The sequence below is a fragment of the Pistacia vera genome, unplaced genomic scaffold (assembly GCF_008641045.1).
Source record: "Pistacia vera cultivar Batoury unplaced genomic scaffold, PisVer_v2 Contig22, whole genome shotgun sequence".
Lineage (NCBI taxonomy): Eukaryota > Viridiplantae > Streptophyta > Magnoliopsida > Sapindales > Anacardiaceae > Pistacia > Pistacia vera.
In genome coordinates this window covers 548,603-561,888 of record NW_022196024.1, presented here as the reverse complement: position 1 = coordinate 561,888, position 13,286 = coordinate 548,603, and the positions used below count along the sequence as shown (strand labels likewise).

Below are 13,286 nucleotides of genomic sequence, written 5' to 3'. Positions count from 1 at the left end.
GCTGGAATGCTGTACTTCCTCACAAATTATATTTATTTCAATTTGTTTAATATATAAATTGATACACCATTAGAGATTTTTACAATATATTATCACAAACCATATATCAAAATTACCGTCCCCATCTCATATATGACATTATCATATCAATATTTACATAAAACGACACATTCCTTGAGATAAAAGTTTCAAAATACTTTTGAAAGGCTCTGGTTAAAGTGTATTATTACAAACATGTAGTTTAGCAAAACCCCTTTCTTAAAATGAGAAAATTTACTTTATAAAAAAGAGTAGTTAACAATAAATACAACTGAAATCACTAATCAGCATTGGGTGATCTAATGGTAAAATAGCAAAAAAAGGTTTCGTAATCTTCTTATGAGTTTGAGTGCTCCGAGACACTAATAAGGATGATCACTGAGACTTTTATCCGACCAATACTGCTAGGGTCTCGATGGATTAGTTGAAATACGCAAAAACTGGCTCAAACACCCCATGAATAAAAATTTTGCTCCCTTTCTGTCATCTTTCCTCAAATGTTTTCTAATTCCAAATTGTCAAATGTTGAAATTTAATACAAATTAGTAGCAAAACAATAGAAGAACAACAAGAAAAACAGTAGAGAGACAGCAACAAAGTAACAACGATGCAATTGTGAGATAGCAACGAATAGAGTAGCGAAACAGCAACGTCAAGCGTGCAAAAACAATGTCCTTAAGATCAGAATTTCGCCTCTACTGGAAGAATTTTCGTGGTGCAGAAAGGCTCAACAACATACTAACCTCCAAGATACAATGATCAACTTCTAGTCAAAGTGTACTCTTTAACATAAGCTTAAAATAGTATGAGGCAACGTAGAAGTGGCGAAGGAAAGCTGATAGAATAAAGATGTAGAAGCAAAAGTTGATTCTATTTGTGAAGAAATACTTTGTTTTTACTTACTTATTTCACAATGAAATGTACAATGAATTTATAGCAAAAACAAAAGACTAATCTAGGAAGTAAATTGTTACATTCCTATTATAACTGATCTAATTCTTAATAGCTTTGATCCTAACCTAATATAGAAGATAGTCTTGAATGAGAATAGTCTTATTTCCTATTTTACACTTCAACACTCCCCCTCAAGCTGGAGCATATAAGTCATATGTTCCAAGCTTGTTACAAATAAATCAACACGAGAACCCTTGAGAGACTTAGTGAGGATGTCTGCTAACTGGTCGTTGGAACTGACGTAACTAGTTGCAATACACCCTGATAGAACTTTCTCTCGAACAAAGTGATAATCAATTTCTATGTGTTTAGTCCTCTCATGAAACACTGGATTTGAAGCACTATGAAGGGCAACCTGATTATCACAGAGTAACTTCATTTGTGATACTTCGACAAATCTCAACTCTTGAATTAGTTGTTTTAACTAAACAAGCTCACAAGTGGCTAAGGCCATTGCACGATACTCTGCTTCAGCACTTGACCTTGCAACAACCGCTTGTTTCTTACTTTTCCATGAAACTAGGTTTCCTCCAACAAGAACACAAAAACCTGAGGTAGAGCGTCTATCAGATGGAGAATGTAATGCCCCACTTGAGATACGTAGTTAAGATTGGCTGTATTACTTAAATGTTCGTTGATTTAGCTTTAATAGTAGTAGAGAGCAGGTGTTACAGAGAACCTACCCAATCAGCATCTAAATATCCGACAATATGTGAATGACCCTTATTTTCATACAATAAGCCTCTACCTGGTGCTCCCTTGATATACCTTAAAATTTGGACAACTGCATCCCAATGACTATCACATGGAGTTTGAAGGAACTGACTTACAACACTGACAGAAAATGAAATATCAGGTCGTGTGATAGTAAGATAGTTAAGTTTTCCAACAAGTCTTCGATACCTTCCAAGATCAGCAAGAGGCTCCCCTTGTCCAGGTGAAAGTTTTAAATTATGATCCATAAGAGAGTCTATTGGTTTGCAATCTAACATCCATGTTTCCTCTAGAATATCCAGTGCATACTTCCTCTGAGAAATAACAATACCAGATTTGGACTGAGCGACTTCTATGCCAAGAAAGTATTTGAGTAGCCTTAAGTCTTTCGTCTAAAAGTGTTTGAACAAGTGTTGCTTCAACTGTCCAATGCCATCTTGATCACTCCCTATAATAACAATATCATCGACATAGACAACCAGATAGATACATTGCCCTGGTGATGTATGTCTATAGAAAACAGAGTGATCAGACTCACATCGAATCATACCAAACTCTTGGATAACTATACTAAATCGTCCAAACCACGCACGAGGAGACCGTTTTAGGCCATATAGAGAACAGCGAAGTTTACATACCAAACCAGACTCCCCCTGAGCAACAAAACCAGGAGGTTGCTCCATATAAATATCTTGCTGAAGTTCATCATGAAGAAAAGCATTCTTAATATCCAATTGATGCATAGGCCAATGTCGAATGGAAGCCATAGCAAAGAATAACCGGACGGAAGACATCTTAGCAATAGGAGAAAAAGTGTCAAAATAATATGTCCCATAGATCTGAGTGTATCCCTTGGCCACCAAACGGGCTTTCAGCCGATCAACCTTACCATCTGGACCAACCTTTACAGTGTAAATCCATCGACAACCAACAGTCGAATGGCCCGGAGGTAAGGAAACTAACTCTCAAATATGATTATGATGCAAAGAAGACATTTCTTCAACCATTGCCTGACGCCACTTGGGGTGAGAAAGTGCCTCATGAATAGTGCAAAGAATAGAAACAGAAGAAATGGTGGATACAAAGGCATAATATGAAGGATATAAACGATGATAACTCAAAAAATTGTAGATGGGATGAGGGTTGCGTGTAGACTATATACCTTTACGAATAGCAATGGGAAACTGATCAGCTTGAGACAAGATCGTGGCATTGAAGGAATCGAGCATAAGACCTGCAGTGACAAGGGTCTTAGGAACAGCAGCAGGAACATCAGGATCACCTGTAAAAGGAACAAGACTATAGTCGACAAGAAGAGTGGTATTAGTAGTAGACTGAGGTACCGAAATAGACGAAGGTGGGAAAGCAATGTATGGAATTGGCAGAACATCTCCTATCGGATCAAACTCTAATGTAGGATGAGGAAAAAATGGAGAAGACTCAAAGAACGTAACATCAACAGAGATGAAATAGTGATGTGTGGCGGGAGAATAACACTTGTAGCCCTTCTGAAGACGTGAATACCCTAAGAAAATACACTTAGTAGACTGGGCTGATAGTTTATCCTAACCAGGAGAGAAAACGTGAACAAAACAAGTGCTCCCAAAGACACATGGGGGAAGAGAAAATAATGGATGATCAGGGAATAATATGGAGTGTGGGACCTGGTCTCGGAAGACAGAAGAAGGCATGCGATTTATTAAGTAACAAGCGGTCAGAACAACGTCAACCCAAAAACAGAAAGGGACGTGGCTATGTAAAAGAAGAGTGAGAGAAGTTTCAATGAGGTGTCTATTTTTATGCTCAGCAATGCCATTCTGTTGGGGACTATAAGCACAAGAAAACTGATGAAAAATTCCCTGAGATGAAATGAATTTAGTAAAGGAATCAGAGAAATATTCACGAGCATTATCACTCCGTAATATACGAATGGTAGTATTATATTGAGTCTTAATTTCGGCACAAAACGATGAAAATATGGAAAATAATTCAGAACGAGATCGCATAAGAAATAACCAAGTGCAATGGGAATAGTCATCAATAAAGGTAACAAAATATTTAAATCCCAAATTAGAGGTAACACGACAAGGACCCCACACATCTGAATGCACTAACTCACAGGGGGACGCAGCCTGTTTGTTAACACGTTTTGGAAAAGAACTATGAGTATGCTTTCCAAGCTAACAGGACTCACAACTCAAGGACGATAATTTAGATAGACTTGAGCTCATTTTCTGAAGTTTGGAAAGACTAGGATGGCCCAAACGATTGTGAAGGAGATCCGGAGACTCGAAGACAATGCATGCTGTAGATAGGATATGGAGATGATAAAGACCCTGTGCCAATCATCCGTCCCATGTCACGGTCCTGTATAACAACAAAGTCAGTATCAAAACGAATATAGCAATTTAAAAAGCGTGTAAGTTTACTGAAAAACACGAGATTAAAGGGACAGTTGGGAATATAAAGCACAGAGTCTAATTCTAAGGAGGGGAGGGGTTTTGCACAACCAATAGCTTAAACATCGGCTTTAGACCCATTAGCTAAAGTAACAAGGGGTATAGATGTAGTATTTATAATTTGAGTAAGTAAACGAGGGTTACCAAAAATATGATCCGAGGCACCTGAATCCAGGACCCAAAGTCCTAGAGTGGAAGACTAAGTAAGGCAGGCAACTGAATTTGAGCGATGGAGGCAATGGATGAAAAAGACTGCCTATTGGCCTGATACTGTAAGTATTCATCATAATCGGTACCTGTGAAAGTTAAAGAAGGCTGAACCTGCACTGTAGAGGACTCAGAATGAAGATTAGAGTGATCAGCCTGAGCAATATTAGCAGCCCAGGTAAGTCGACCATGTAACTTAAAACATTTCTCTCCGGTATGCCCCCACCGATGACAGTAACTACACTTGGGTCGATTTCCTCTGCCACCTCGATCACCCTGTCCTCTTTTAATAAAAGTGTGGGACTGAGAAACAAGAACCGAAGAGTCACCAGGGGAATGCACTGTAGTAGGGGAGGAAACATGAAGTAATCTGGCAAACACTTCATCAAAGGAAGGCACAGTAGATCCAAAAAGGATTTGATCTCGAACAGGTGTAAGATCTGGACCTAGAGCTGCAAGTGTCAAGACCATAAAGAACTTGTCCCGTTGAGCCAAATTTTTTGTCGCAGATTTATCATCTGGTAACATTAGATTGAATTTTGTCTTAAGGGAGGCCATCTTACCAAGGAATTCTGACATATTCATATCTTGTTTTTTGAGATGAACTAAGTTGGACACAACATAATATAAACGTTGAATGTCATTTGTATAGAGAAGTTTAGCCTGACTCCAAATATCAACACAAGAGCGATAAGATTTGTAAATAGGGTGAAGGCGAGATCAATAGTTTGCCATAACATACTACACAACATAGCATCAATTTTAGTCTAGGAAGACTTATCTGATGTAATATCGACAGCCTTGGTGGTCAAGTGATCCTCCAGACCTTGACCCATACACCATAATTTGACAGAGGCAGCCTAGAATGAATAATTAGCAATCCCAGTTAATCTCTCAATAGTGATTGGAGGGAGAGATAAAAAAGAAAAACCACTTGGATGCGAGTGAGAGGCTGATGAAAGAGGATCCATGAAGAAGGTCAGAGTGTCTTGAAGCTTGAAGGGTTTTGTCGGCAAGGTGGAGAGGAACAAGATGCTGGTAGTGGTGAGAGCTCACGCTTGCCGGAAAAGCAGATCGGAGCAGAGGCTAATGGAAACACGATTGGTGCATGAGGGCGCGTGCATCGACGGCCGACGATGAAACCACTTGGGTTATGACGACGATGAGAAGACGATCAGTTTGATGTGATTAAACTAGATCCTGATCGTTGCCGGAGAACAGTCGTCGGGAAAAAAAATTGCTGAGAAAGAGAGAAGAATTTTTTTTTTTGAATTTCAGAAACCAAGCTCTGATACCATGTGAAGAAATACTTTGTTTTTACTTACTTATTTCACAATGAAATGTACAATGAATTTATAGCAAAAACAAAATACTAATCTAGGAAGTAAATTGTTACATTCCTATTATAACTGATCTAATTCTTAATAGTTTTGATCCTAACCTAATATAGAAGATAGTCTTTAATGAGAATAATAGTATTTCCTATTTTACACTTCATCACTATTAAGTGGAAAGATTGTACCTCGAAAGAGAATAAACACCCATTTTTATACTTGACAATCCATTCATAACAGCCCAACTTTTAATTATGTAACAACCCTTATAATTGCCACCATTAAACTTCAAATTAATATAAGAAATCGTCATGCTTTGAATTGTAGTAACCGGAGCAATTTGCTTCCAAAAAAAAAAAAAAAAAAACTACAATTACTTTTAATTGCATAACAATCCAAACAATTGGTATTTTGAAATACCAATAACGGCTCAGCTTTTATAAAAATATCCATAAATGTTAGATCTAGTTGACCTTCAATTCCAAATTTTAAAATCATATATAAAAATTCTCGTCAGTTTCTCATATGTTACTTAATACTTATCATGAAACAACCATCACGATCAATAAAACTTCTTCAAATGTGAAAATTTAATCCATTAGAAAAAAAAAGAGAAAAAAGAAAAAAAAAAGTAGCTAGCCAACTCTTCAACCATAGGTGGCCCAAAGAAGAGAAAAATTCGGCTTTTAGTGTTTAAAAAGAGGTAGAATTTATTGAATCGAGTAATGTTACATTTACATCACTATTTTATACAATTTTCATTACATTATGATGTAATATATGTCACAACCACATAAATTCTATTATAATATTAAAAATTTGTATGATTATGATATATGCCATATCATAATATAATGAACATGGTATAAGAAAGTAGTGTAAATGTAATATTATTCTATTGAATTCTCTCCTATCAAATTTTCTCCTTTTCATCACACGACACTTTACTTTCGGCGCACACATAAACCTCCAACTATACTACAAACTTCGCTAGATCCGCCACTCCCTCTGCACGTGCATTTCTGTGGCTACTATTTCTTCCGAGGGACAATCCTGTCATTTCTTCCTCACTCAATTCCCGCCTCAGAATCAGAGATCTCCCACTTTCTAGCTCATAGAATCGAAAACAGACACCTTACCCAATCACAACCAGACACGTGGAATTTCGATCCATGTCACTGAGAAGGCCAGCGTGATTCAGCCGGTGGTTCGTTGGGAAGTGGCCACGTGGAGGGTGCGTATTGTTCCCCAGGTCGTGCAGGTTAGTCAGTGTGCACAGAATAAGCCCAAGCTGGCCGGTGAACCAGAAGACCTAAGACGGACCTTTCAACTTCAAATATTACGACAATAACAAAGCGAAACAGAACAGCAACAGCCAATCGTATATTCCACACGCCATCTGTGCCATCCATTTCTTATTCAACGCTCCACATCCACCTTCCCTACTTTCCTTCTTTAAACAGGTACCATGACACCCCTATCATTTTGAAAATTAGCACTTCAACCCTCTATCATTGGAAAAATACTTAAGGGTTTCAAAACTAGTTGTCGTACCATATCCATATTGTTTAACTAATTATCAATACGAACCCGACTTATTTAAAGAAAAATGATAGAGTTATCAAAAATTACACATCGAATCTATGCATCGAATGATGTGACAAAATCTTGACCGTTGATTAATATTAATTTATAATAAATCAACGGTCAGTATTGTGTCACGTCATTTGGTGCACGAATTCGGTGTGCATCCTCCGATAACTGCACATTACTCCTTATTTAAATTATTCATGTTAAAGCCTTAACGGTCCTAATCTAAAACCAACCTATTTATTATTTGTGTCAACCCATTTATAATACGTTCAATAATTTGACCCGTTTAAAACACATTTAATCATTTGATCTCTTTAACAATTAACAAAACTAACCTGTTTATGATACATTTAAAGTATTAATTGACATAAATACACATTTAGTTTGCTATTTTTGTTATTTTTTTTTATTATTAAAATTATTTTTATTAATTATTAATCGTGTCATAAACGGTTCGTTCTCAACCTATACCTCACCCATTGATTAAACGTGTTGAGTTTTTCAATCAGAACCCAACCTAAATATTATTTGTCTCAACTCAACCCGCTTGTGTTCGTGTCAGGTTGGCTTGTCATGGTCGGTTTGGTCACTCTCAAAAAAATATAGTTAGGAAAGGGGGAAAGTGAAAAATATAGAAACAACAGGGGAAAATTGATTTTCCCTAATGTTTAGTAATTATAAATCTTCTCGGCTCTCTGCTACTGGTCCACCAGAAGTCTGAACCAACTAAAAAGAAAGAAGAAAGAGAGCGTGAAGCCACGCGACAATGGCGTCTCTGGCCCTCACTTCCTCTTCTTGCTCTCTATCCCCCCAATCACTCAAATCTCGCAATCTCAAACTCCAGCCGAGATCAAACTTCACTCCCCGCTCACATTCTCTAACTCCAAACCCCATTACACTAACCAACAATCTCTCATTCAAATCCCCACAGCTCCTTAAATCAATTCGATCACCTACCTCCTCAAAGAAACTAACCGTAAAAGCCTCAGCTTCAGCTTCCGCTTCGGCTCCGGCTCCCCCGGCGCCGCAGCCATGGCAGGGAGCCGCAATGAAGCCATTACTAGCTTCAATAGCTACAGGCGTCATCCTCTGGTTCGTCCCCGTACCGTCCGGAGTTTCGCGAAGCGCGTGGCAACTACTCGCCATTTTTCTCGCCACAATCGTCGGCATCATCACTCAACCGTTGCCGCTCGGGGCCGTGGCTCTCATGGGCCTCGGAGCCTCCGTTCTAACCAAAACGCTGACGTTTTCCGCCGCGTTCTCCGCTTTCGGCGACCCGATCCCCTGGCTTATCGCGCTCGCCTTCTTCTTCGCCCGCGGCTTCATCAAAACTGGACTCGGCAACCGAATCGCCTACCAATTCGTCTCCTTGTTCGGATCCTCGTCGTTAGGGTTAGGTTACAGTCTCGTCTTCAGCGAGGCGCTCCTAGCTCCAGCGATTCCGTCAGTTTCTGCACGTGCCGGGGGGATCTTTTTGCCGTTAGTGAAGTCTCTGTGCGTGGCGTGCGGGAGTAACGCCGGTGACGGGACGGAGAAGAGGCTAGGATCGTGGCTGATGCTGACGTGTTTCCAAACTTCGGTTATATCGTCGTCAATGTTTTTAACGGCGATGGCGGCGAATCCGTTAAGTGCCAAGTTGACGTTGAACACGATTAATCAGACGATTGGGTGGATGGACTGGGCTAAGGCGGCGATTGTGCCGGGACTGGTGTCGTTGATTGTGGTACCGTTGCTGTTGTATGTCATTTATCCACCTACTGTAAAGAGTAGCCCGGATGCGCCCAAATTGGCCCGAGAGAGATTGGAGAAGATGGGGCCAATGAGCAACAATGAGAAGATTATGGCTGCCACTTTGCTTGTCACGGTAGAATGATTTTTCTCTTAATTTGCAATATGATTATGGAGTAGCTTAGAAAATTTTATTTCAATTGAACTATGAATGTGTTTGATATAAAATTTAAGTACAGTTTTAGAGGGAAAGGAGTTAAAACATTGTTAGAATAGGGTTAGAAAACGAGAAAAATGTTGCTTATCTTGGGGGCGAAATAAGTTGTTGATGTAGTAGAATTTAGAATTTGGAGTGACAATGAAGTCTAGTGAACTTGAATGATTACTTTTGAGAGTGGTCCATTTATCGAAATCTCCGTCCTAGTATTTTGTACATGGTGTTTGGTTTTGCAGAAACAGTTGGAATTGTGTTCTTCGGGTATGTTTATTAGTTTGTCGTCGGCTAAATTTGATAGTTAATCTGTTATCAGGGATGTTCTGTGGAACTTGTGTGTGTGGAAGTATGCGGATGTGCCTCTTTTGGCAGTGATTTTTTTGTTTTTGTTCTTTGTTATGTCATACTATTATGGCTGGGACTTTGCTTCTTATGGTATAGTGATTCTTCACTTAATTTGCACTATGATTATGGAGTCCCTTAGAAATTTAAATTCAATTGAACTATGAACCTATTTGATACAGAATTCAAATATAGTTTTGAATGGTTGTTAAAACATTGTTAGAATCGGATTAGAAAACGAGAAAGGGTCATTTATTTTGTGGGCGAAATAATCTATGTGTTCTGTTGATGATTGAGGTTAATATGCTGAATTTAGAAGTTGTAGTGACAATGCAGTCTAGTAAACTTGACTGATTGCTTTTAAGAATGGTTCATTTATCAAAATATGTGTCAAGTATTTTGTTCCTTGTGTGTTGTTACGTAGAGACAGTTGGAATTTGATAGTCAATTTGTTATCAGGGATGTATATCCAGTTGTGCCTGTTCTGTGGGACTTGTGTGTGTGGAAGTATGCTGATGTTCCTCGTTTGGTAATTAATTTTCTTTTTCATGTTTTGTTCTTTGTTATATCAGGTGGGGCTCTGGATTTTCGGTGGGGTACTGAACATGGATGCTGTTACTGCTGCAATTCTTGGATTGTCTATCCTCCTTATCACTGGCGTTGTGACATGGAAGGAATGCTTAGCTGAAGCAGTTGCTTGGGATACACTCACATGGTTTGCTGCACTTATCGCTATGGCTGGGTATCTCAACAAATATGGTCTCATCTCCTGGTTCAGCCAGACCGTGGTTAAGGTTTGTCTTAGTTTCCTTTTGCTCAGAATCTTACAAATGCACACCTTTTCTCAATTATGGCTCCAATTGCTTGATTTTTATTTTGTTTTTTGGTAACGTCAGCAATTACTTGTGCATTTCTGTTGTCGTGGCGGTTTTTCATGAAAGATTTTTATCTTCAGCTTTTCACTCTATTATTCTGATTGTGACTGGAATGAGGATTCCATTGCATTTTGTATAATTTTGCTGTATATCCTTGACATAAGCATCACATAGTCACACTGCAGTTTAGGGCTTTCTTTCAAATCCGGTGTCAGCAATTGCTGGTCATCGCTAGGCCTCAAAGATGGAATAATAAAATTCAGTCATTTCGTAGTCAAAAGCTTCATTTACAGTCTGTAAGATGTATGTCATGAAGCTAGCCGTAGTCAACTTAAATCCTAATGGGGCTAATGGCTCTTGGTTGCATTTGAATGATCCCCACCCTGTAATCTCTGCTTTCGTTAGAGAAATGCTAGATATAGAGGAGCTTTCCTTTCCCATGATTATTAAAAACTTGATTATAGAGGAGCTTTCCTTTCCCATGATTATTAAAAACTTGATTATAGAGGAGCTTTCCTTTCCCATGATTATTAAAAACTTGAAAGAAGATGCCCCTTTTGTGGAGTACGCCGGAAAAATGGATTTGGCTGAAAGAAAAAGGAGAACAGCTGATGTTGATTAATATTAGAACGCTAGTTATGCCGACCCCAACTAGTTTTGGTTGGGTTGAGCTTCAAATATTTACTAACAAATATGAACTCGTTTTGCAGTTCGTTGGTGGATTGGGTCTTTCATGGCAGGCATCTTTCGGCATTCTGGTTCTTCTCTATTTCTACTCTCACTACTTCTTTGCCAGTGGAGCTGCTCACATCGGTGCCATGTTCACTGCTTTTTTGTCCGTCGCTACTGCTCTCGGCTGTCCTCCGTACTTAGGAGCCTTAGTCCTCTCCTTCCTCTCCAACATCATGGGTGGCCTTACCCACTATGGCATTGGATCCGCACCTATTTTCTATGGTGCCAACTACGTCCCCCTTGCCCAATGGTGGGGCTATGGCTTCCTCATTTCTGTTGTCAACATCATCATTTGGCTCGGCGTTGGTGGTGTCTGGTGGAAAGCCATCGGCTTGTGGTAAAGTGAGCGATCATAAATATTCGCTGACCCAAATATTTAGTGATATTCCTGCCATTGTTAGCCCAACAGGTGAGTTTTTTTCCGCTGGCTGATAACTTTCGGTGTTGATTCTTTGTCTTAGAAATAATTAATTTGGCGGAGACTCCGGTTATAGATTGGACACAGCAATGAGGTCTAGAATTAGAAGACGTACCGGCAATTTTGACATTGACATGAAAAAAACTGCCTACAAATTTGATGACTTATATTAGTTTTAGTTGGATTCTCATTTTCCCGCAGTCTTATTATTTTGTTTTTCGTTTTGGTTGCATTTGTAAAATAAAGTTACATTCATGGGAAGTATGCTTATTTTTTTTCTTATGAATACTCTCATGATGATTTTCTAACATCTCTGCGAATTCGCAATTCTACGTGGAGGACCATCCACTGTATAATCCTCTCCCAGAATTGGGTTTGCATATATTCGAACCTGGACTTGGATCGAACCCGGACTCGGATTCGAACCTGTAAAGAAATTTGAGACTCAAAACTTAATGGTGTTTCATAATAGATCGTAAGTTCATGGCAATATCCATTCAAATAGGAGGATAGGCTGTGTTTGAGGCATTATTTATATCATATTCTATCCAAAATACATATTTGTTTCTGTTGACGTGTGATTTTGGGCGCCAACGATTCGCACGTGGAAAGTGCTAAGAGAGCCTTACAAATTACACGTGATGGATCTATGAGATTTGAATATGAAGTTGAGATTATATATGTTGTAGAAAACATAAATGATAGACTGACAAAAGAGGTTTTTATAGTGGTTCGGATGTTTAAAGCAAATCATACATCCATTGTTATTGTATTGATCTCTGACTATTTCTATGATTTTGCCCATAAGACATACAAAGATGAAAAAATACAGTGTTTACAGAGAGAAAGAATTGAGCTCAAATCTATACTTAGCTCTCATATGTCCAGCCTCCTCTTTCGGGAAGAGAAGTGTCAATTTATATACCTTTGAGGAGATATGTAATGAGTGTTTTGTAAGTTGCTTTGACACATATAAGGCTCTTGTCCATTCATCTCTTGAAATGAGTTAGGGTTGGTATGAATATCTTTGAGGAGATATGGGTTTGACAGCTAGTACAAAAAGACATTTGTTGAACTGACATCAGCGTGACTTTTTAGGCATAACAGTTTCCTTATTCTGAAAATTCAATTTTATTTTATTCAACTATCCTTAAACCTCTTAGGTTTGTTAATTTAATTAAACATCCCCAACAATAAAAGTTTATAAATTGATAAAAACACTTTTACCCACCCACATATTTCCAGTAGGGGTGTTCAAAAGAACCGATTGGAACCGGAATCGGCTGGTACCCTGGGTTTGGTTTTGGTTCCTACCCAGAACCAATCGTCAATGGGTAGGTTTCGGTTTTAAATTTTTGGAACTGTTACTGTACGGTTCCGATTCCGGTTCCTATAGTTAGGAATTGGAATCGGAACCAGGAACTGAGATTAATATAAAACAAAATTAAATATTAGGGGGGCTAATAAAAACTTTTGTAGAAAAAGTAATGTGAATATATTTATATTTATATTTCATAACATTTAGGGTGCGTTTGGTTCGGGGTAAAATAAGATAAATCCTGTAATCTTTGTTTAATTTTCAAGATTCCCTCGTTTGGTTGTCAATTAATATAATATTACAGAAATATTTTATTGCAAATAGTGGTTACTATTGGTAATATTGGGGGTAATCAGATT

The 13,286-nt window shown here is 38.5% G+C and overlaps 1 protein-coding gene across 1 annotated transcript; it reads left to right on the top strand.

Moving 5' to 3' along the window:
• The first annotated feature begins 8,066 nt into the window (after window positions 1-8,066).
• LOC116130388 (dicarboxylate transporter 1, chloroplastic) lies at window positions 8,067-11,809 on the top strand. Its single transcript, XM_031416136.1, has 3 exons — window positions 8,067-9,164; window positions 10,157-10,378; window positions 11,170-11,809. The coding sequence occupies exons 1-3, from the start codon at window positions 8,067-8,069 to the stop codon at window positions 11,530-11,532; spliced, it is 1,683 nt and encodes a 560-aa protein (XP_031271996.1). The 3' UTR covers window positions 11,533-11,809.
• Window positions 11,810-13,286: the final 1,477 nt, after the last annotated feature.

Excerpts from the sequence above, each read along its gene's own strand:
- LOC116130388 (XM_031416136.1), top strand. The coding sequence starts at position 8,067 with ATGGCGTCTCTGGCCCTCACTTCCTCTTCTTGCTCTCTATCCCCCCAA. Across the intron at positions 9,165-10,156 it reads CTGCCACTTTGCTTGTCACG|GTGGGGCTCTGGATTTTCGG; the intron begins GTAGAATGATTT and ends TTGTTATATCAG. Across the intron at positions 10,379-11,169 it reads TCAGCCAGACCGTGGTTAAG|TTCGTTGGTGGATTGGGTCT; the intron begins GTTTGTCTTAGT and ends CTCGTTTTGCAG.